Raw genomic sequence first — 26,406 nt, 5'->3', positions numbered from 1 at the left:
TTTGAATGAGTCTGTTCATAATAGGTAACGAAATATGCAACATTCCTTGCGCCCCCGAAACATCGGCTTAAGCGTGGCTTATTATAAATCTGTTGAATGTTTATTATGATCTCAAAAGGACTAGAAAAATAACAACACTGAGTCCAGGTAAGGGGAGACTTTTTACAACCGCACACGAATTTAATAAAGACTGCCGTTATGATAGTTAATAAATCTGTGAGAAGAGCCTCTGAAAGCCTAGAACGAAATCAGACTAGGTTTGACTGAGTCTGTTACAAGCTGCACAGGCCTTGGGTATCTACCTTAATGTGTTTGTCCATTATGACAGTTAACAAATGGTTTCACGACTTTAAAATATAAAAAGTGTTGTTTTTCGCATAAGTTGGTATACGTTTGGCTGAAAATCCAAACTTTAACATGAATGGTATGTTCTCCAAAAATGTAAGAATTTATCCACTGAAAATAGATTAATATTTAATGTTCAGTATTTGTTTCAAATTGACTGGAAAATGTTTTCACAACACAACACGGAATAAAGCAACCTGAAGCTTCAGTTGTTATAATAAGAAATTAAAATAACTGAGAGTAGCTGTACATAGTCATTTTGTCTATACACTGTTTCTGTTATTAAGACTGTTTTATAACTTTAACATATATTTAAAATGTTACTTCTATATAGTTGTGATTAACAATGTAATTCAAAAGGTTATAATGGGAAGTATATTTAAATCTGAAAAGTTAAGTTTCTAATACCTATACCTAAATGCTTGTTCCTTGAATAATCACACAACAAGATCATTATAAAATTTCGTGAAATGCCAAAAAAAAACAACAAAAAAAAAAAAAAAAAAAAAAAAAAAAAACAACCGCAAATCTACAAAACTATCCTTCATTTAGACAGGAATAAATGTATTGAACATTTTTAAATTGAATAAATGGGAATAAATTACATTACACCCAGTACAGACTTTCACTATAACGGTAACAATAAGAGTTTGAACACGGAAGTTACAACACTGTATTACCGCAAATGTAACAGTAAGGAAAGTTATTGAATATATGTAATTTAAAAATGGAAAAAAAGGTTTTTTATTGATATTATCTGGCACAAATATTTACCATAATGGGGTTTTATGTCTCGCGATCCCAGTACTCTAAGGTCAAGGTCACACATTCAGGTCATAGGTTTAATGGGTCTGTTATGTCCGGTCCATAACTCTTGATATTACTTGGCACCTTTGTTTCCTGTACAAGACGACATGTGGCGCACAAGACCATGACCCCTAGCTCAAAGGACAAGGCCATACATAGAGAACAAGACATTATTCTTGTTCGGTTTTAACTTTGCCACCAAGTGATAAATCAAACATCTTTGCTCAAACTTTCAGCTTAAGAACAAGGTGTATTACATTGAAGACATAGACACCTAGTTCAAATAAGTGATATCTTTAAGCTGAATGCAACGCCGATGCCGATGATGACAGCGTGGCGAGCACAGTAGCCCTTCTTATTCTCCGGATAGTCGAGCATAAAATGTACAGCTCCAAACCTGCATTTTACATAAAAAATTCTGCCTTACTAACGTTTTGAAGACCGATGCTGTATATTTCACATACAATATTTTATTTACATTTACCATACCAAATGAAAGCACTTTCTAGTATGTTATTGATTTACCTGAAGTAAATAAGACTGCCAGAGTCAACAATATAGTAAATACGAAATCTGAAATGTATTCAGAAAACATGTCGAAATGAAACATTCAATTTGTTAAATACATTGAATGGTATCATGATTTCGAAACAATAACTGGATATAGTTCACAGAAGTTCCATAAACAGTGCATGTGGTATACCCACCACCATGTAATGAATAAACATATAACAATTCTTTTATTGGTTTTCGTTTTTAAGACATTAAATGAAATAAGTAGTTTGGCTAATATTTTATCTATTTCATAGTGTTCTTGACTTACCCGTCTCTGCTAGCACAACATAGTTCTTAACTTACCCGTCTTTGCTAGGACAACATAATTTTTGACTTACACGTCTTTGCTAGTACAGCATAATTCTTGACTTACCCGTCTTTGCTAGCACAACATAATTCTTGACTTACCCGTCTATGCTTGCACCATGCTTAGGATGTTAGATATACAGCAGGTAACCTAGGTATTTTCTACAAATATATAATCAATACGTGAGGTTGGTTAACAAATTATGCATGGTGAAGGTGGTGATGGGCGATTGGAAAATTCCTTAGACGGGCGGATTAGATCGATGTATTCTTTCATATCTTTCAGAGTTTATGTTGTAATGTAATATGTCTTATCGGCGTCATAAATACCTTATCTTGACACTATCTTATCCTCATCTATAATCCTACTCACCCGCCCGCTTAGCTCAGTAGGTAGAGCGCCGGTCTACGGATCGCGGGGTCGTGAGTTCGATCCTTGGGCGAGGCGTATGTTCTCCTTGACTATTTGATAAACGATATTATGTTTGAAATCATTAGTCCTCCACCTCTGATTCATGTGGGGAAGTTGGCAGTTACTTGCGGAGAACAGGTTTGTACTGGTTCAGAATCCAGGAACTCTGGAAGTGGTTAGGTAAACTGCCCGCCGTCACATGACTGATATATATTTTCGCGTCCTGTGTGGCTGACGTTTCTATATGTAAAGCGTCTTTGAACGTGTTTATCATGCAAAAGGGCGCTATATAAATCTGGTAAAATAATAATAATATAATAATTTATACTGTTGATTAACGGCGTTAAACCCAAAACAAACGAATAAACTATACTCCATCTCAACATTAATTTTGCGTTCGAACTCTACTTGTCGCTGTTTCTAAGGTTTTACTCAAATTCTGGGCACTTTCTCCAGCTATTGTCTACAATTTACCTTAATATTAGCTTAAAACATATAATTAAATAGAGAATTAATCATACTTGATAAAGACATATCTGACGTAGACCATTTGAAAAGATCTAAATTTCAAGAACTCCATGTTCAGATTTAAATAATCGTCTGGACCAAATGCGACATGTGTTTGTATTCACATAAAAAGACTACTTAAATCTTTCTTTCTTCTATTTAATTTAAAAAGTTAATGTTCAAGCTCAAACTATTTATGAACATATTTTAATGTTATATTTATTGCTTATATTAGTTTAAAATTGTATAAAGTTATATGTATAAATTATGCAGGGGAGATATTTTGCGACTTTAGGAGAGCATTTGCACTCCATGTAGAAATGGGTTTCATACTGTAAAATCATTTAATTTCGTGGGCATGAAATTTCGTGGTTATGGTCTAAACGACAAATTCGTGGGGATATAAATTCGTGGATTTCAACTTTTGAACGTGAGATGAATGGAAATATTACTTGTTCGTTGGGGTTAAATTTCGTGGATTGGCGCAACAACGAAATCCACGAAAATTAGTCCCCCACGAATATTAATGATTTCACAGTATATACAATAATGACGTTGAATGAAACATAACTGTCAAATGACGTCATACACATGGTAGGAAAGTTTGACTGTCGGCGTCTACGCTCCTAATGCAAGTAAACGGATAAAAATCTTCAAAAATGATAGAAATTCAGTACAATGTCATGAAACTGAGATGCCATACTAAATGTTTATCATTGAAAAAAATTGACCAATTTTAAAGTACCCTATGAGGCTGACTTTATCTATAACATATCATGGACATGAAGATAAGCTTGTTATTTATATGACAATGAGATTTTATATAACTAACATAAAATTAACAACTTTGCGATATACACTTACGATTTGTAATTCATCAACAAACTTCTGTAACTTACATGTAGCAATAATTCACTCTGTGTTCCCAATTATTTGATCATATCAGTTTTAAAATCGTTAAAATCTGTCTCTGTTAGAAAGCACTGAGATACAATTCAACTCTTATCTTCTTTGAACACCTGATTTTTGCGATAAGAAGACACACATTTGTTCACAAACTTATATGTTTGAACAAGAGATAGTCTGAAGGGCTGTAATAATTTGAAATATAAGTCTGTCGCAAGTTTCGAAATTAGTCCACCACCCCCGAAAAAATAAAAACAAAACAAACAAAAGAAAATAAAAACGACAAAAAAATAATAAATAAACCTAAAACGTTTACACTGAATTTCCCAAATCGCAAACACAATGATACTATACTGAGCTACGAGAAATATCATTTTTCATATTTCATATTTTGAAACATCACCCAATAACTATTAGGGTTTTCTTTCTAATGTGATCATAGTTGGACATATGAGTTGGCATGAAGTCCAGTACTCCGTTTGAAAATTTCTTATAAAATTTGATGAGAGGATTTCAATAATCAATATCGGCAAAACAGTTCCTCATGTGGGGACCAAAGTTGCGAGCTGCCATTTGAATGCAATGTGCTTTTGCAAGAGAGCTCGCTTGGACGGTCTGGTCACTTCTGCAGAAACTCAGATCGAAATACAAGTACAATTGGGCATTTCATACATGAAAATCAGTAATTACGTAATAATATTAAAACGCATTTAAAATAAATTTTAACTAAGTGAAAAATTGTAATTTATCTACAATATGGTAAAACTTCAGAGCACTGAAGCTTGTTTCTCGAAAAAAGTTCTTTCAAGTCAGTTATTTTTATAAGTAACCGGAAAAAAGCAACTCCTTCCGAATCTGAGATTCTTTTGCAGTATACTTATCGTGTGTTAATGGACTAAACAGACGTAACGATATTTCATACACAAGCATCCATACATAATAATAAGCGTTTATAACACTTTGTCCGAAAATGTAATCAAATTGTTCCATACGCGTAAATTACTGTTCTAAAATTACATTTTATATGGCTTAATTATTTGGATGTTGTAAAACCTGTAAAACGTGAGGTTCTTACAGAAATAAAGAATAATATTCTGCTATTCTGCATACGCGCGACCAGTACACATATCAAACAGCAAAATTTACTTATGTTGTTTTAAAATACTACTTAAAAACTAGTACTGCTACTTCTGAACCGCAAATATATTTTGCACGGCAATAATGCACAGCCGTAAATATACCATCAAGATCACAAATGTCTGTTTTCTATAATATTCTTACTCAAATTTTCAAATTTCGATAAATTTATTTGAAGGAGCGCTTAGCTAGCACTTATAACCCACGCTTTTGTAGGCAGACAGTGTTGCCATCTCATACTGTAAAAAAAAAAAACAATACCGAAAGATAAGTAAAGCCGACAGAAGCAATAAAATAATGCAAAATAAGTAATTTCTTACGTGTTGCTTCACTCTATAACTCTGTATAAAATTTGTTAACGAATAAAAGAATGTCAGTAAATATTTATCTAACGTTCGGTCGCAGTTGCCGGGTTGTACGGTGTCCTGGAAATAAAAACAGAATGTAAAACAATGAACAATGTTTTATTTTTCTTAGGCTTCTGGGCCTTGTTGTATATTGTACTTATAGTTATTCTGTATATAAATACCAACAGTGCTGTTAACTACATAATCATCCTCCCCAAATAGTTCTTGTTGAATTTCTGCATTTCGGTGAGATAATGCTCGTTTAGGAGTGGGGTCGTTTAGAAATGTTAGACCGACTCAGTTTGTATCATCTTATTAATGTTGACTTGTAGACTTGAACTGCATGTCTTATACGCAATAAGAATCATTTAAACAAATGCCCGTTAATCCCGACAGATCACTTGACTTGATCCAAATGGAACTCCGGATTTAGATAAATATTTTCTTTTCCTATTGACATGACAATGTTAAGAAATTCTTTTACAAATTGATACATGTTCTCTGACTGAAAGTACGATTTGAAAGTTTTAGTTTACATCCTGTAATGTATGCATATTGTCCTTATTTGTGACACCAATTTTAACAACTGTAGAAAAATTACCCCTGCCAAATTAAATAAAAGTTCTTTATTCACTATTGCGCTAAACTTGCAGTCTTTTTAACTTTTTGTCAACTAGTGTCAATGTATTTGTGAACATATCCGTTATAAACTGCTGTAGAATTTCATTCTATAAGGGATGTTGTCTTGAAACGTGTCTATTCTGTCGGGTGTCTGTCTTTATTTTCATCCACAAACGCATCACACAATGCATGCCAAAAGGTTACAGATAGACGGACAGACGGATAGACAAGACCTATATCATGAGATTACAGGACAAAATATTTTTGGTATTGTTCTTAAATACAAATAACAACTAGGCGGCCTGCAAGTGAAGGGTTAAATACTGTTGGAAAAACATATTTTACCACCTGTGCACCTTTAAGGAGCTATAGAAACAGATTCAATTTGTTATTTATTATGTTTATAGAACTTAGGATTTCTACGAATAACTGATTGCTGTGTAATTTATAAAAAATACTTGAATCATTTTCTGTAGCTCCTTAAAGGTACACAGGAGGTAAATAATTTAGTGAAACAAGTGATATTTTATATAAGCACGGCCCAACGCAAGTGAGAACAGCAAAGTATATTAAAAACCTTAGTATTATCTGTACATGTGTTTGTTGCTCTGCTGCAAAATGAAAATCAAGCTTATTAAGACTCTGGACTAGACATTGAGGGAATTCGCTGCAAAATCGGTAAGATAGTTAGGGCTGGATGGCGGTTTCAGTTTAGACAAGTTCCTCCATCATTTACAAAATTAAATCACCAATATACGGTCATGATTATGAGGGAGATATACTCATAAGGCTGTCCTGATCTTTCTCTTTTGCTTAGCGACAAATCATATGTCTCTCCATTTAGCCTATCCTATGCTCTTTCCAACGGCACCTTTTACAATAAATGGCACATTTGCGTTTTTTGGCACCAGCATGTTAAATAGAAGCAAAATATGGCCCTGGTACATTTACTGAATAGAAGAGATTGGTGTTTTCATATGCATTTGCATTCAATTTATTTGTTATTTATGATATTTATAAAACTAAGGATTTCTATGAATAAGTTATTGCTGTGTAACACAAAAGTGCTTGAATCGGTTTCTCTAGCTTCTTAAAGGTACACAAGTGGTAAAAACCTTAGTGAAAAGTGTATTAAGACACTGGTAAGTCTTTGAGGGGATTCGCTGCAAACCCGGTTTAATAGTTCGGGCTGGATGACGATTTCAGTTTACACGAAGTCCTCCACCATTTGCAAAATTAAAATCATCAATGTATAGCCATGATTATCAGAGGGTTATACTCATGAGGCAGTCCTGGTCTTAGCCTGTTGCTTAGCGACAAAGCAAAGGTCTCTCTGTTTAGCTGGTCCTATGTTCTTTCCAACAACACCTCTTACAATAAATTGCACATTTTCTTTTATGGGCACCAACATTTTAAGTATAGCAAAATATGGTCCGGGTACATTCGTTGAATAGAAGAGATTGTTGTTTTCATAAACATTTGATTAAATTTGCTATTTATTATGTCTGAAAAACTAAGGACTTCTACGAGTAATATAGAAATGCTTGAATCAGATTCCCTAGCTCTTTAAAGGTACACAGATGGTAAATATTTTGGTGAAACAAGTGATAATATATATATAAGCACAATTCACGCAAGTAACAAGCCTAAGTAATATCGGTGCACTGCAGCACAAGTGTTTGTAATGAAAATAAAGCTTATGTATTACGACTCTGGACTAGACCTTGAGGGAATTCGCTGCAAAATCGGTAAAATAGTTAGGGCTGGATGGCGGTTTTAATTCACATAAATTCCTCCATCGTTTGAAAAATTAAAACCATCAATTTACGGCCATAATTATGAGAGAGTGATACTGATAAGGCAGTCCTTTTTTTGCTTAACGACAAATCAAAGATCTCTCTGTTTAGCTGATCATATTCTCTTTCCAATGACACCTTTTCCAATAAATTGCACATTTGCGCTTCTGGGCACCAGCATTTTAAATATAGCAAACTATGGCCCATGTACGTTTCTTGAATATAAGAGATTGCCGTTTTCATATGCATTTGCATTCAATTTGTTATTTATTACGGATCACAATTTGAGGGGTTTCATTGCCTATTCAGTTCATTGACTGACCTTTTTTAACTCTTTTGTTTTCACATTATAGTTAAAAAAATGTTTATATTTTTCTAATACATGATCTAAAAATAGAATTATAATGCTAAACAGCTCAGATATGAAGAAATGTTACATTACTTTACTTACCATATTATGATCCCGCAAGTTTATTTCTAAAGCTTATTACTGTTATGATTATCAATCCTACTTAATTGATCGCCAGAGTACGCCGTTTAAGCTTTGGTGTATTATTTATAAAACAATACCTTATCAAATAAACTGCTAACAAATTGTTGGTTCTATATTTTCAATGACAGACATGATTCCCCAGAATATGCCAAGTATTCCATTACCTATGGCAAGTGTACTGGGTGATATCTTTCAGCTTTCACAAACTCATCCGTATAATGAGGACCTCACACGATATTACATGCCTTAGTTATTCGGGCAACCATGACCCGATATTGTTAAGTTTTAGTCCTGATGTTGCCTTGAAAAATAACCGTGTGTATTAGGCTTATGATCTGCCATATGAGGGGCTTTACTGCCGACTCGGTTTAGTGTTTAGGGGAGGATGGCGGTATCAATTTGGAGTTACAAATTAATATTTACAGAGCAAATGTTACTATATACTTTTTCAAAACTCATCGGTATTGGACTCAACTCAAATGAGGACCTCAAACGATATTACATGCCTCAGCAATTCGGGCTATTATGGCCTAAGTTTTTGTCCCGATCTGGCCTTGAAAACATATCTGCGCGTATTAAGCTTTTGTTCTACCATTTGAGGGGCTTTACTGCCGACTCGGTTTAGTGTTTAGGGAGGATTGTGGTATCAATTTGGAGTTACAAATTGATATATACAGAGCAAATGGGTTTTCACTGCCGATTTGGTTCATTGGTTAGGGCAAGATGACGGTATCAACTTGGAGTAAAATTTAATATTTACAGAGAAAATGTTACTATATGCCGAATGCAAAGGAAAAATACATGGTACAGTGTGGTTTCTTTCAGCTTTTTGAAAACTCATCCGTACTGGACTCAACTCAAATGAGGACCTCACGCGATATTACAAGCCTTAGTAATTCGGGCTACTAATATTTACAGACCAAATGTTACTATAGGTTGCATATGAAAGATATATTTCACTAGTTAATATTTTCAGCTTTGACAAGACGCATCCGTATACAACCCAACGCAGGTAGGAACAGCGTGCACACGACATTACAAGCCTTTGTAATATTGGGCTACTGTGACTTATGTATTTGTCCCTTTCTATTATTGAAGATATATCTTTGAAATTAAGTTTGTGCTCTACAGTTTGAGCGTTTTCACTGCCGATTCGGTTCATTGCTTAGGGAAGGGCGACGGTTTCAATTTGGAGTAAAATTTAATATTTACAGAACAAATGTTACTATAAGTTGCATGCATATGAAAATATATGGTACTGGGTGATTTCTTTCAGCTTTCGCAAAACTCATCCGTATCGGACTCAACGCAAATGTGGACCTCATACAACATTACATGCCTTAGTAATTCGGGCTATTATGGCCTAAGTTTTTGTCCTGATCTGGCCTTGAAAACATATCTGTGTGTATTAAACTTTTGATCTAAAATTAATAATTACAGAGCAAATGTTACTATAGGTTGCATATAAAAGATATATTTCACTAGTTTTTTTTTCAGCTTTCACCAAACGCATCCGTATACGACTCAATGAAGGTAGGAACCGCGTGCATACGATATTACAAGCCTTTGTAATATCGTGCTACTGAGACTTATGTGTTTGTCCCTCTCTATTATTGAATATATATCATTGATATTAAATTTGTGATATACAATTTACTGTCGATTTGGTTCACTGGTTAGGGCAGGGCGACGGTATCAATTTGGAGTAAAATTTAATATTTACAGAGCAAATGTTAATATACGTTACATGCATATTAAAGTCATTATTATATATTTTCAGTGCTAGAGAGGGACAAACACATAAGTCATAGTAGAACGATATTACTAAGGGAGATAATATCGTGTGCGGTTTTATACTTGCGTTGAGTTTTTGGAAAGCTGAAAGAAGTGACCCAGTATCATATATTTTTCATATGCAACGTATATTAACATTTGCGCTATAAATATTAAATTTTCCTCCAACTTGATACCGCCATCCTGGCCGCATAACCAATTAACTTAATCGGCAGTGAAATGCCTCAAATTGTAGATCACAACATTAAAAACAAAGATATTTTTAAATGATAGAGAGGGACAATCACATTCGTGACAGCAGCACGATACTAAAAAGGCTAATGATATCGAGTGCGGTTCCTACTTGCGTTGAGTTGTATACGGATGAGTTTTGTGAAAGCTGAAAAAATTAACCAGTGCCATAGATCTGTTATATGCAACGTAGAGGAACATTTGCTCTGTAGATATTAATTTGTTACTCCAAATCGACATCGTCATCCTTCCTTAAATTTTTTACTGATTCGGCCTTGAAGACCCCCAATTTTATAGATCATAAGCTTTATTAACATATATGTTTTAAATGCTAGAGAGAGACAAACACATATAGTAGCATGATCAAATTGAACTTACAAATATACCACTCAACACGATTTTGAATCGCAGATGATATCACAAGCCTTAGCAATATCAAACCATCGTGGCGTTCGTTTTCGTCCCTCTATTTAAATGAAAGAATATGTGAATATTTAGCTTGGAAAGTACAATTTAAAATGTTTTCGGCTGAATCAGTTGAGTCGATAGCGAAGAATGATAATTTCATTTTGGTAAACTAAAATCTCTAATTAATCCAAAATCTCTAATTAATCCAAAATTAACATACAAATCTTACGATGTATTTCCACTGTCTGAAATGACTCAGTCTGTCACAAAGCTCATGCTTATAGTATAACAGCTGAACGCGGTTTTAGCTTCTGTCGCTCATTTGAATGAATGTATTAAATTGTGAATATTAACTATGGGAGGTACAATTAAAAGTGTTCTGTTTCCTATTCACTTTTGTTGTAAGGGAAGTACTACGGTTTCTTTTTGTTTGAAAGAATATGTAATTTTCAATAGCGAAAGTTATTATACAAGGCATATGAAGTATATTTCCACTGACTGAAATGTTTCAATCTGTCACAAAAGTCAAGCTTATATGCACGATATGACAAGTCTTAGTCACTGTGACATAAGTATTAGCTTTAACATTTCACTGAATGTATATCATCTGTGTAAATATGCCTGTGAATCTGAGGTATTCCTCTGTCAAATCAGTTCAGTGGTTAGGGCAGGATGACGAGCTCAATTTGGACAAAAATTGAAATTTCTCAACCAAAATTTAGTACACATGGCCTCTGCAATACATTTTACGCTGGCTGAAACGTTTCCGTCTGTCACTGAACTTATTGATATACCACTCAACACTATTTGGAATAGCACATGATATAACAAGCCTTAACAATATCGGGCCACCGTGACTTTAGTTTTCGACGCTCTATTGCAATGAAAGTATATTTGAATATAAAGCTTTGTAAGTACTATTGAAAGTGTTCTTTGCTGAATCAGTTGAGCCGTTAAAATGACGATTTCATTTTGGAAAACTAAAATTTGTAATTGTGCACAGCCAAAATTAATATTCACATCTTATGAAGTATTTTTCCACAATCTAAAATGTTTCAGTTTGTCTCAAAACTCATGCTTATAGAGCTGAAAGCAAGTCAGAACCGCGCACGATATCACAAATGTAAATAATATTGGGCCACTCTGACTATGTAGAAGTCTCTTCATTGCAATGAAAGAATATCTGTAGAATTAAGCTTGTGGTCTAAAATATGTGATATTCTGTCGAATCCGTTCAGTGGCTAGGCCAGAAAAACGGTATCAATTTTGAAAAACATTGAAATTTTACAGACCAAAAGTTCATGGCCTGTAAAATACATATTTGCACTTGTTTTATTGTTTTCTTCTGTTGCTGATCTTATCGATATACCACACGGTGTGGAATAGCACACGCTATTACATGCTTTAGCAATATCGGGTCATCGTGACACTATTGCATTGAAAGTTTATCCGATTATGAAAATTGGGTAGTACAATTTCAGATATTCTTTGTTCAGTTTAGTTGTTAGAGACGAATAGGGACTTCATTTTGGTGAGAAAAATCTGTAATTTTGCATAGCAAATGTTAATATACAAGGCATATGAAGTATATTTGCAATGTCTTAAATGTTTCAGACTGTCAAAAAAAATCATGCTATTACAGCTGAAAAGCCTGCGAAATACATTTTACACTTGCTGAATGGTTTTCGTCTGTTACTGAAAATATCGATATACCACTCAACACGATTTAGAATTGCACATAATGTTACAAGCCTTAGCTATATCGGGCCACTGTAACTTTAGTTTTCGTTGCTCTATTGCAATGAAAGAATATGTGTAGATAAAGCTTGGGAAGTACAATTTAAAGTGTTCGCTGAAACAGTTTAGTCATTAGCGAAGAAACACGATTTCGTTTTGCTGAAAAAAAATCTGCGAAGAAAGGAGGATTATGTCAAACACTATATTATTGCCCATGACGGCAATCAATAAACCATTTGTTAATAGCAGCAGACACTGCCCGCTGACGTCATGCGGGCTTATCGCATCCAGTCAAGACGCGAGTATTTCCTCCGCACGTGTTATCACTTCATCTTGCTTGCTCGTCAAATGTAAATGCTCGGTTGGTGAATTGTTCTCTTCACGGGAATATTTTCTAGCAACTACATTCGTTTGATGGGCGTATTGAAGCAATTTAAAATAATCGACTGTATCATTTGAGCTCTGCTGGGACAAACATACATTTATCCGTACATATAGCAATAATAATTTACTTGTCTTATACATAGTATTGTATGAGTGAATTCTTATAATTGCAAAAGAACTACTTAAACAAAGGCGATGTATATACAGTATTACGTGTCGTTTTTAGTTCACAGACACTGGATTTTTTCAAAGGATAAATAAAACAAACGCAATAGTTATCATAATCCGTTATCAGAAACTACTTATAACTAAGCCATGCGATATGAGATAATTAAAACTGACTCAAATACGATTGTGAAATAACGGGTTAAATTGTGGCACATACATTAGTTATCTTCTAACAGGGGTACTGTAATTTTAAATCATTTATTGACAACAAAATACAGAAAACTGCCAGTTAAGATTTTATTGAATTATAAAATAGCTGATTCAACATATGTTTGCTTAAGAAAAAGGTAACTAGAAATCTTTCAAAAATCTGTTTCATACAACTGTTGTATGAAATAATACAGTGACACTTTTTAAGAATCCCTGTAAGTAGTAGAAACCCTCTAAGCCGAACAGTCTCGGGATCGAATGAAAAGTTCAGTATTGAGAGGTTTCGTAAAGGTGGTTTAGTTTTGATGTACTTTTACAAGTAAAAGACCATTTTTCGGTTTTGAAATGTTTCCATATGTCAAGATTCAGAGGGTTTATTTGTGGTAGAATGTTCTTTTACAGGAGAAAGTCAACTGTTCGATTTTACAAGTGTTCACTGTTCCGGTGAAGAGGGGTTAGTTTATCTACAGTTCTAGTTGAGGAAATTTGCTGGGCTCTAGCTGGCTATTGTGTAATAACAGTAAGGATTCAGCAGGCGGATTGAAATTAAAACGGCTTTACTGGTACTGATTTAATACTCTCCATTCTTTAACAAACATGCACAATATTTCAATGAATCACAGTTGGAGAAATGTATAAGAAGTATAATAATACAATCGGAAGCCGTCAATACTTCCACGAAATGTCAAAGTGCATTCTTGTAAACAGTTAATTTGTAATGAGTGATGATACCATCATGCATATTTTTATAATTCTACTGCATAAAAGCCCTAATGTCATATTTACACATTTTAGCACCACAGTAGCCATTTATCTGAGTTTAATCATTTCATACCGAACACCGTTCATACAAAATTTAAAACAAAATATCCAATGTCATGTAAAACTATAAAGTGTAGAGAAGTGTTTAACAAAGTATTAAAACAAAATATACAAATATCCCCTTGATAAAATCTGAACATTCCGCAATATTGCACTTTGTATGTCTTTCTGTTGAAATGGTTATCAACTGTTCTTTTTCCTCCCCACCAAAACTTTTTCCAGTCCCATCATAGGAGATTCAAAAGCCAATGATATAATGAAAGCTGCTGCATAGGATACACACAAGTGACCAAGGAAAAGATAAATCTGAAATAAGATATTATAGTCTTGATTTCATCTTACTTAAAAACTTACTTAAAATGTTAAAAGCGAAAAAAAGAGAAAATTTCAATCTACCAGTACTTTATAATCTGTATAAACTGAAAACAAAATTATTTAAACTAATTAACATCCAACAGGTATGTTCAAATGTTCAGTCCCACTATTTGCTAGTCGGAAAAAAAAACAGGTGGCAAATGTTCATGATTTAATAACTTTCCTTTATAAGATGGTAATAGGAATAATTTACTGACTGTATCAGAATTCTTCAAACTTACGTAAAAATCTTAGGTCAAATAAATTGAGCTATTAACGGACTACAAGGATGTCTTCTCAGCAGTCCGAAGAAGAAGAAAATGAAGAAAATGAAGAAGAAGAAGAAGATAACTACTATTTGCGACTGATTAATGCTCTAAATGAGATTCGATTACATAAATCTGAACCTCTATCCCTACACCATAACAATTTACTCACCAGCTCCAGGTCATACCATCTCATCAGTGTTCGTCTGCTATAATAATATGTAAATAAAACAAGTGGATGTACCAGGTAGGCGCAATATGTCAGTCGGCTCAGTGGAATAATTGCTCGCCATGACAAGAATTTATTTACAGGACCTGAAAATAAACAGACTTTCTGCTATCATAATTCTATGAAAAATGAAAGTTAATCATAGTTTAAAGTTTCTTTTGTTACATTATTGTTGGAACAATAAACGCTTTCTGATTTCCTTTATATCATAATTATAATTAGTCTTTGGGGATAATGGTCTCAGATGTCTCTGAATGAACCTACAGGCGAAATGAATACTAATGACATTTAAAAAGTCATCTCTGATAGATGTTGGTTGGAAGAAGGTGTTAGTCGTTTCTGAAGGGGAGGGGGCATCAATATTTCCTTTCGTATAATGTGTTGGTAAGGAGCGCTTCTTAAACAGTCCCCATTTTGGTTGTCAATAGCCGTTAAAAACTACGTAAAAAGTATTCAGTATTATTTCCAGTCGCTTATGAATTACCTCCATATCCAGAAGTGCATGCAAATATCACCCATGCAACACACATTCCCCATGCCATCCTAAATGTGGCATTATACAGCGCGGGTGTATCAACGCCCAATTTTGGAGAGCCGTCTGGGGTATATAGGCCATAAAAAACCATCAAAGCGGCTCCTGTTGCAACAAGCCAACCCAATATATTTAATAACTGTAATAGAAATGATAAAATATAGATTCATAGGTTATACGGAGACAATAACAACTATCTACATTGATCAAAATGTTTTAGTCGTCTCTATTTAGCAGTTATTACTGAAAAATATTTGTTTCGATAACTATATTTAAATATCATTTTAAAGTACCTTTGACATTTTAACTTTACAGTCAGTTATGTATAGAAGATAGCCCGTGAAAAAACCTATGACATATGGTCCTATACGAGCCCAGGGTTTGATGTAGATCTCTTCCATGGCATCAGTCGCATTTTGACTGAAATATCAAAATGAAATGGTCTTATATATATTATATAATTCCATCTTCTTGAAAAATTCCATCAATTCTGTTAAGGGAAAAATTATAAGGGACTTAGATAAGGGACAAATAATTTAGTATCTAAGATGGGTTTGTAGTTTGCCTTAGTGTAGTGATTCTTCATATCTAGAACGGTCAACTAACATAGACCTTTGATATATTTACATTTGGTAAATGTGTTTAAATTAAGATACATTTACACATTTAAAATTGAGGCGTAAAAACGTAACAAGTGAATCTAAAAGCTTTCATAAAGAAGGCTAAATGAGTATATTTGATGGATTTTTTTTGTTTGTTATGGGTTTAACGCCGTTTTTCAACAGTATTTCAGTCATGTAACGGCGGGCAGTTAACCTAACCAGTGCTCCTGGATTCTGTACCAGTACAAACCTGTTCTCCGCAAGTAACTGCCAACTTCCCCACATGAATCAGAGGTGGAGGTCTAATGATTTCAGACACAATGTCGTTTATCAAATAGTCACGGAGAACATACGCCCCGCCCGAGGATCGAACTCACGACCCCGCGATCCGTAGACCAACGCTCTACCTACTGAGCTAAGCGGGCGGGCTATATTTGATGGAACAGAAATATATTAAGTGATTTCTCCATATCCTGATGAAGTTTACCAGGATCAGCAATAAGCAGAAATAGTACCCCACAGCGTCGATCTGAAAATCAAAGACAAGCAGGTTACATATGAATAATTTTCTGAAAAATACTCATCAAAGTTTATTTCGGTGTTGTTATATGTTCGAGTCCTTTGGAATCACAGAGTCCATTCAATATCTTTTTAATAGAATTCCGCTTAAGCCGGTGCTAGGGGGCGTGAGAGGTTCCAATACCTCTCATGAACAGACTCGATCAAACCGAGTTTGTAATTATTTGCTTTGGTTTCTATGCTACCAAAGGATTTTCTTTTAGAATTCATTAACTAAAACAACAGCAACCTTTAAGTGCCTTGTGGCGGCCGTAAAAAAGTCTATTCGCACTTGGATTCGATGTTGTTATATTTTCTGGTCCTTTGGGATCATGGAGTCCATTCAATATCTGTGTAAAGAGATTCCGCTTAAGCCGATGCAAGTGGGCGATAAGGGTGCTGCATTTTCCATTACCTGTCATGAACAGTCTGAATCAAACCGAGTCTGCTATTATAGACTACATAAAGATTTGTGTTTGTGTGCATTTAACGAAAACGTGAAATTTGCGCAGCATTAATACATATTACAAATAAAACATATTATTTAAATCACACTGACCTAACAAAATATTGAAAGCAAGAAAATGACGGACAATTCTTGGAACGTATTACATAAGAAAATTAGCAAATTTTCTAATATAAAGGTATAAGCATAACAGGACTCAGCACGTAAAACTGCATGTCGTTCGCCAGGTACCAGCTCCATCCCGTACACTAACAAAAAAAAAAAGAAAATATATATGTCAAACACAAATCTATTTAGCACGTTATCTACGACAATATAACTAAGCAGCTGCTAGTTAGCCATTTAGATGCGCTATTTTCTAGTAATCTTATATTACTGTGAGATATATATATATTTCGGGAATTCTAACACTTCTATGACCACAAAGAAATATTTAAATGAAATATGACTGTAAGAAATTTACACATCATATACAATTTACAACTTGTGTACCAGTTTGTCAGTCCTGACAAGGTTATTGATATACAACAAATTAGTCCACCACGCGTCATTACATTCATCGACATCTACTCCTATCTGTGGCCAGAATGGTCCATCTGCCCAGTATTTAAATGTTGGCACATACAACATGAGCAGTAGCATGTATGGTGGTGTCAGCCTAACATCAAATGTACAGAAACGATTTAAATATTAGTGCAAGAAGAAATAGATTGTGTATCTTTTAATGACAAAGACATTTTTGTGAAATCAACATGTTTTGGACATCAGTTTGTTTCATATATAGAGTATATGACATTGTGGTCCTATTTATCCTACCTTAATTATATTCTCAGTTGACCAATATTAAACTAAATATTCCTTAATAAATTGTCACAAGTTAGATGGCATGTCAGAAGTTACCATGTGGCATAGACTTTTATAGACTTTTGAAGTCTGCAAGCCTGAAATTCCCAAATATTGAGAAAAACTTAGCCACATAAATCTTTACCTGTAAGGATAAGGTATTGAACATAATACCCTTTGTCGGTATATTATCAAGATACTAACTCATGCAGTATATGTCATGTAGACATCAGTATATCAAAAAATAATTCTTTTAATAAATGATGCATTTCTTATTAGTTTAATCAAACTTATATATTAATACCTCCAGAATCTATGGAAGTAAAAGATTCCCCACTTAAATCTGCGAGCTCCTCCACTCTTCTTCATTTCACGTAACGAAAGATATGATACCAATAGCCCACTGAAAAATAAAGTATATTAGTAATTAAAACATTTAAAAGTTAAAAAGACCTATAAAATCTATACACTTGAATTTTGCAAAGGCACCACACTTTCAAAGCTTACGCAATCATTTTGGTTCTTAACTTAAATTGGTGATATGGAAGGAACGTAATATGACAAGAAACATTGTTTTGTCTTCACATAAAATAATCAGCTATAAAACGGAAATAACTAATATTTATAACTCAGAATTATTACAAATATTAAAAGGTAATTTAAATAATAAAAGGTAATTTAAATAATAATTCGAAGATATTTCATTTTAATTACCTCAGAACGAAAAACGTGTCAACAGAGACTGTGGCATTAGACACTGCTTGGAATGTGAATCTCTTCATCAGTTGTGGAAAATATGTAGCGACGTTATCTGTAGTAAAAAAGGTAAACCATATCAATGTTCAGACTAAGCACATAGTTCTTTAACAACGCTAAAACATACGTTCATTCTTATAAGACAAAACCTGTTTCTGTTTTTTTAAACATGGCACTTTTGACGTCACATCGACATATTATTTAGGACCATACATGTGCCGAGAAAAGGTGCCATCGTTTTGTTTTTACCTTATATAAAGGACACTTTCGTATTCATTAAATCACGCGTAAATATGTCGCATAGAATAATTAAATCTATCTACACTCTCGTGAAACCATTTCGTAGGTGTATATATTCTTCGTCTTTAATTATATCAAAACATGGTTCTGCTACTTATTATTTCTAAATATCTGCACACATCAAGGTTTCATGAGTCTGCAAGTACAGGTACATGTATCCTTACTTAAAAGAATCTCTTTACAGATTTGACTGATCCAAATAACAACAGTCTTTAGGTACCAACCAGTGGCCTTATCAAGTAACCCGATTCTTGGATTCAGTGTTGCTGTAATGTTAGGTTCTTTAAAATCGTGGAGTCTGTTCAATATCGTTTACGAAAGAGATCACCTTAAGATGATTCTGTTAGGGGCAAGAAGCGTGTCGCACAGTTCTTCAACATTCATCGGAGTCTGATTTTATTTGTCTGATTGCATTCTATGCTCCACGAGGATATTTTACTACAGTCAATTATAATGATGAAAATATCGAAACAGGACATACATCACGAGGTATAAACGTGGCAATTTTTTTGTAAAAGAAGATCAAGTTGCAACCACTCGATAGTAGGATGAAGACTATCTTCAGATATATCAATGCAAATATGTTTTAACAAATTTCTCCGATTTTCATGTTATTTTATGAATTCCTTTGAGGTAAGTTCGTCTTCATTTGGTGCTTGCGTTTATTTGTACTTAATATTTGTACATATTTTTTTTACAAAAGATCGTCAGTCTTGTACTGCTATCAACTTCAGAGCCCAAATGGTGTAAAATGCAAGTTACCGGTTAAGGTGAGCCCAAAGTCATACGTGTGTCCTAATATAACCCATGTCATACTGACGAAGCGTATTCCATTCACGCTGGTCAATGTTCCGGCAGGTTGGTTTGTATTAAAAATCTTTGGAGCATTTGAGTATACAGAGAATGATAATAGCAACTTCCCCAAAGTTCCTGGAATGAATGAAAAGAAATATATATAAATCAAGTCCTAACGACCAAATATGACATCATTTTATCAAGAGGTTTAAAGTTTATTTTCTTACAAATGTTATGGAATACTTTTAAAGTAGCGGAAAAAATCAGTAGAAAACTCTCTTTTTTCTTAAAACTACAAATCTTGAAATTATATGTCATTTACAATAAGGTAAGCACAAAGAGCAATAAATTTGCAGATTGATACACGAATACTTTGCACATTATACATATTTGTATCCAAAGGAAAATCAGATTTTCAAGAAAAAAATATGAGTAAGATTACAAAGTTTCTTCCTTTACAGTCCATTCTATATTAATTTGCAGTCAAGGGAGAGGCGAGATGGGGTTGCTTAAGTCTGTTTTCTTAAGCCAGGGGGAAAAAAGAACAAAATGTGAATTCGGGAAGTTAGCTGACTGACTGTTTATGGCAGGTGGTTGCTTAGTACAGGTGGTCAATAAGGTAAGTGTTCCTGTAAATCTAGTTGACTTTTGCAACAATCGTGTTGTTAGTATTTCTGGTATCTTGGAAATCTGGAGTCAATCCAATTATATTTTAAAACAGAGTTTCGATTAAGCCGAAGCTACAGGCCTGGTAAAAGTGCTGTATAATTCACTAACTTTCGTGAACATACTCAATAAAATACAATTTGGCTTTTCTTGGCTAAGTTATAGTCTGTAATTCCAAGATTTAATTGGCAAATATATTCACTTATTTCCTAAGGTGAAAGTAATATTCCGAAAGTAATATTCCGTTTTCTTTCTTACAAATATCATCTTATATTATTTGGTAAGATGTTATACACTTAATATGACGATATAAACTCCGACACGCTTCACAAAAATCATTCCTTTATCTTAGTGAAACGATGGTATGCAACTGAAATTGGTCCGGGAAGAAAAGGTGTTTCTATATATATTTTAATCTTTTAATCTCTAGGTCTTATCATAATGCTAATTGTAGATACTGCTTTATGAATTACCTGGTTGATATTTTCCATCTGATGCTTTCTTTTTCATTTTCTGTTCAGTATGGTCTATGTCACTAGTCTTCAAGTCCTGATTACCCACATCAATGTAAAGCGGCGTTGATTCCGTAACGACAGTCACGTGACGATTTGAAATATGTCCATAATTCACTTCACGGATAGAGCCATATTCTGATCCTTTATTCAACAATATATGGTATATCGTTAAGCAATATATTGGGTTTTCTTATTTCACCAACCAACAAGAATGTGAAATCAAATGTCTCCTAAACTGAAGTAACACTGCTACAAAAAGGTTTGTTTGTTTTTGGGTTTAACGCTTTTTTTTCAACAGTATTTCAGTTATGTAACGGCGGGCAGTTAACCTAACCAGTGTTCCTGGATTCTGTACCAGTACAAACCTGTTCTCCGCAAGTAACTGTCAACTTCTCCACATGAATCAGAGGTGGAGGACGAATGATTTCAGGCACAATGTCTTTGATCAAATCGTCACGGAGAACATACGCCCCGCCCGAGGATCAAACTCACGACCCCGCGATCCGTAGATCTGCGCTCTCCCTACTGAGCTAAAAAGTAAATGGAGTTCTAAATTGTAACGCATGTATGAAATTGATGGAATGGAACGCTTTTCTTAAGTCAAGAAAATCAAATAAAGAATACTCTAAAAGCGTACTTGACTAATTTGACTATTTTGAGAGTTGATTTTTACAAAGAATTAATAAGGAAACAATAATATCTTTATCAAGTACATTACTACACTAAAACAATGACGTAAGTTATTTTTGCGTACGTGATTTAGCTAAGGCTGTTGCGTCAGCGGAGCTACAGGAGTCGGGATAACACATGCCGATCATCAAGGCCGCTACTTGCCCAAACTCTGCCTGAAAATAAAATGGAAGATTGAATTGAATTAATGTAACTTTATATTTGAATTTAATTTGAATGGTTTCATAGTAAAACATTACTGATTTTGAATAAAATAATTTAGTAGAGTTAAATAATCATTCAATGACGAAGAGGTACGGGATATTGGCCAAAATCTGCACCCCAATCCCCGGAATGAAACAATAAGGCAAGTCAAATTTAGAGAACTTTACTATACATGGAATATAAAGAACATATTTTGATGCTTAAAACACAGACAGAAAATATAAAAAAAGTTTTAAATGTCACAGGTTTAACATTTTATTGATTTTTTTTATCGATTTTTGACAAAACAGTTTTACAGAAGGGTTGGAGGAGGGGTAATTTGTGGATATTATTCGGGTAATGTATAGCGCAGATATTGCTATATTTGTCACCTAGGCTATTGACAGTAAGCGACATAGTTTTGTGTCATTTTATGTTTTTTTGCATATAATTGGGGTTATTTCGGCCAAATCCTCTGAAACCTAATATGTTTATTTACAGGACGTGATTAAGAAGAAGAATACAATAGTACTATTTGACCATAACCTGTGAACATATACGTAGGCGTAGTGATAACAGACACATTTTAGAAAATGTATCTTCGTGATAATTGAAAAAATCGCAAGTTTTAAGTACTACAAAGGGGACACTTTAATAACATGCAAGACTTCACTATCGTTTGAAACTTACTGCAGATCCTAAGGGAAATTATGCAAAACAATATTTTCCGGTGTAAGGGTAACTTGGTCCCGTCTTGTTCACTGGATTCTCGTACTCGATTGCTTGGACTGCGAGGCATTCCTCCCAGTTGCCTATCCATTTTGTATGAAAGTCTAGAAGGTCACTATCTGGTGTTCCCATCGCGTCGATCACTGACAAATATAAAATACAGATTAATTTCTACAGAAATTGCATCTCTACCAAGAGTTTCGACATGAATGTGTTGTGTAGTACATAGGGTGTCACTTTTTTCATACCTACCGTTAAAATAGTAGTCAAAGCATTAAACGACGCACTATTTTGATATTGCAAATATACATATACGTCATATGTGTTATCTATTAACATACTGTATTATGTAAAACAGCTGTTTCAAATATCTTAAATGTGCACACTTTAAGGTCAATAGAGGTCACATGTTTTGGTTCAACGTAGATATAATGTTTGAGATAAAGTGTTATAAAACAACCTGGTGAGATAGCATTAGATGCCGAGATTTATATTTGATACAACATTTTGATTCATGCATACACCGCGTGATATTGCAGGGAAAGGACATTCTCCAATTTGCTAAATATTGCAATCACTTAATCATTTGCAATTGTGGCAATCACTAAGTCTTATATATTTCCAATTGTTGCAATCACTTAACTATTTCCAATTGTGGCAAACACCTTATCATTTCCAATGGTGGTAATTACGATGCCTTTGCCAAATATGACAATCACTATACTATAGCAAATTATGGTTTCCACACTAACACTGTAAAGTATGGCAATTAATATATCATTGCTTATCTGGCAATCGCTGTGTCATTGCCAAATATGGCAACCAATATAAAATATTACATATAATGCTACAACATAATTTTCCTTAATGCCATCTGTTCTTTCCATGATATTTTTTTCAGAATCTATAAATATTTTATTATGTGATCAAGGGATCTTCAGGAAATATCTGGGTTGAAGATAAACTTTCAAAATCACTGAGTTAAAAAACAAGAGAAGTATATTTTCATTTCTTTTAGTAATAGAATCATCAGCAACAACAAAAATACATATTTTCTAGTTTACTTCTGTTGTATTAGAACAATCGAGAAAGACAATGGATAAACCACCCTTGATTTGAATGTTACAAAATAGTATTAAATATTTGTATTAGACATTAATTTCTAAAAGCCCAAAGCTCTCGTCGTGTTAAAGCTTCTATAAATAGCTTTGTATGGTTTAGGCACTGTCCGCTGACGTCATACGTGCCTACTGCATCCAGTCCAGACGCGAGTATTTCCTCCGCACGTACTATCACTCCATCTTGCTTGCTCGTCAAATGTAAATGTTCGGTTGGTGAAATGTTCTCTTCACGGGAATATTTTCTAGCCACTTCATTCGTTTGATGGGCATGTCGAAGCAATTTAAAGTAATCAACGGTATCATTTGAGCTCTGCTGGCACAAACATATATTTACTAATACAAATATCAATAATAGTTTACTTGTCTTATACATAGCTCCTAATAAATACATTCACCTGATTTTAAAATCTAACGAAGGTGACGTATATATATATAGTATCCGTTACTAAAATTTTACGTTCTTTAAAATGCACACACAATCAACATTCAAAACTGAATGATCAATGCGACTAGGCTAATATTAATATATCCATTATCAGAAAAGTACTAGAAACGAACCCGTATCATATTTTATGGGATAATAACATACACACACTGACTCAAAGTTATATATCGAAGGTTGAGCGCAATACTGCCGTAAGTCCTTCTTTGTTTAAAAGGAGTTACAGCAGTACTGCACTCAACTCTCGATAGTGTATGATTGTAAAAAATAACGGGTTAAATTATGGCACATCTATTTAGATCAGCCTTCAAATAAGGTTACAAAGTTGTTCGGATATTTTTTTCTACAATGTAGCATTTGATTAAATCTTGACTTTTTAAAACTTCACAATATACTTAGAAATTTTGATAAAAAAAAACAGAATGGGCCGTGTGCTTGATCGTTCGCTTGACTGATTTAACAAAATTGAACATTACAAAAGTTTTAATAATGGGTGTTTATGAGAAAATCACAACATCATGATATCATTTTTTTGCGAATAGAAATTTTTCTACTGTGTAGATTTTAAAGAAACTCCTCAGAGTCCTAGACAAACATACGGTTTATAATATGGTGAAATGTAATGTACAGGTCCCTGTGCTTGATTCTGAAATATTCTGTCAATAATCAAAACCCCCAAAATACAGGCTGATATTAGGAGAGTTTGTTGCAATTATTTTGTCAAACATGTCCATTTTATAGTTTATCTTTAGAAAAATAGTAACTTTGAGGTTTTGATAAATGCACTCACAGGTTAATTACCATAAATTCATAACAAGAGTTTCATTCCCGCATACCGATTCCAGCTTTTATTCTATGTTATCCGGATGAATGAAAAATGACAGTTTTATCTTTAAAAACTGAGAATGGAATAGTTCATCCAACATAATTTTTGTACGAAATAAATTATCTAGAATTATCGTTTTCAAATGTCTACTTTGTACAAATACTTTATGATATAAATATATACTGATAGTTTGCAGAATCCATATAAACAACGGAACCCCTTTAAGCCGAATAGTAAACAATAACGAATTTAGAGGTTTCCGGTAAATAGGGGCTAGTATTGAAATGATGAATGTGCAATTTTAAAATTAAAATACATAGCACTTCTGTCTGAAATGTTTCAGTCTGTCACAAAACTCATGGTTATACAGCTGAACGTAACTCAGAACCGCGCACAATATTACAAGCCTTAGTTTTATTGGGACACTGTTACATAAGTATTAGTCTCTCCATTGCAATGAAGCATATCAGAGTAATTAAGCCTGTGATCGAAAATCTGAGGTATTCCGCGATCGAATCGGTTCAGTGGTTAGGACAGGATGACGGTTTCAACTTGGACAAAAATTGAAATATCACAGAGCAAAAATTCATATACATTGTCTGTGAAATACATTTTACGCAAAAATTGAAATTTAACAGACGAAAATCTAAAATATATAGCATGTGAATACCTTTTACGCTGATGGAATTGTTTTCGATTGTTACTGAAATTATCGCTATACCAATCGACACGATTTGGAATCGCACATGATATTACAAGCCTTAGCAATGTTGTACCACCGTGACTTTAGTTTTCGTCGCTCCATTGCAATGAAAGAATAAGTGAATATAAAGCTTGGGAAGTACAATCTAAAGTGTTCTTTGCTGAAACATTTCAGTCGTTAGCGAAGAAGCACGATTTCGTTTTGTTGAAAAATATCGGCGATGAAGGAGGAATACTGCAAATACTATACTATGGCCAACTACGCTAATCAATAAATTTCTCAATAGCAACATACACCACCCGCTGACGTCATACCGGCTTATCGAATCCAGTCCAGATGTAAATGCTCGGTTGATGAATTGTTCTCTTAACGGGAATATTTCCTAGCCATTACATTCTTTTCATGGGCGTTTCGAGGTATTTTAAAATAATCAACTGTATCATTTGCGTTCTGCTGGCGCAAACATACATTTACAAATACAAATACTAAATAATAATTTACTTGTCTTATACATAGTTTTGTGTGAGTGCTTTCTTATAATAGCAAAAGAACTATTTATTAATCAAACAAAGGCGATGTATATAAAGTATTACTTGTCGTTTTTTTGTTCACAGACATAGGATTTTATTTTAAAATTAAACGATAAATAAAACAAATGCAATAATTATACAACCCGTTATCAGACACTATTTATAACTTAGCCATGTGATATGAGATAATTAAAACTGACTCAAATACGATTGTGAAATAACGGGTTAAATTGTGGCACATATATAAGTTATCTTCTAACAGTGGTACTGTAATTTTAAATCATTTATTGACAAGAAAATACAGAAAACTGCCA

At 33.8% G+C, this 26,406-nt stretch overlaps 1 protein-coding gene across 1 annotated transcript; it reads right to left on the bottom strand.

Annotated features, from left to right (window-relative positions):
- Positions 1-13,958: 13,958 nt before the first annotated feature.
- Positions 13,959-22,602, bottom strand: LOC123566182 (nose resistant to fluoxetine protein 6-like). The gene is made up of 12 exons (XM_053524261.1): positions 22,504-22,602; positions 21,623-21,713; positions 20,827-21,009; positions 19,655-19,822; positions 18,551-18,647; positions 18,141-18,239; positions 17,486-17,651; positions 17,168-17,241; positions 15,661-15,787; positions 15,320-15,506; positions 14,779-14,921; positions 13,959-14,292 (listed from the first exon to the last, which is right to left on the bottom strand). Exons 1-12 carry the CDS (start codon positions 22,600-22,602, stop codon positions 14,170-14,172), a joined length of 1,557 nt encoding a protein of 518 aa, XP_053380236.1. The 3' UTR covers positions 13,959-14,169.
- Positions 22,603-26,406: the final 3,804 nt, after the last annotated feature.

Source organism: Mercenaria mercenaria, chromosome 15, assembly GCF_021730395.1.
Source record: "Mercenaria mercenaria strain notata chromosome 15, MADL_Memer_1, whole genome shotgun sequence".
Lineage (NCBI taxonomy): Eukaryota > Metazoa > Mollusca > Bivalvia > Venerida > Veneridae > Mercenaria > Mercenaria mercenaria.
The sequence above is the reverse complement of the archived record's forward strand: the minus strand, read 5'-3'. Positions and strand labels throughout refer to the sequence as shown.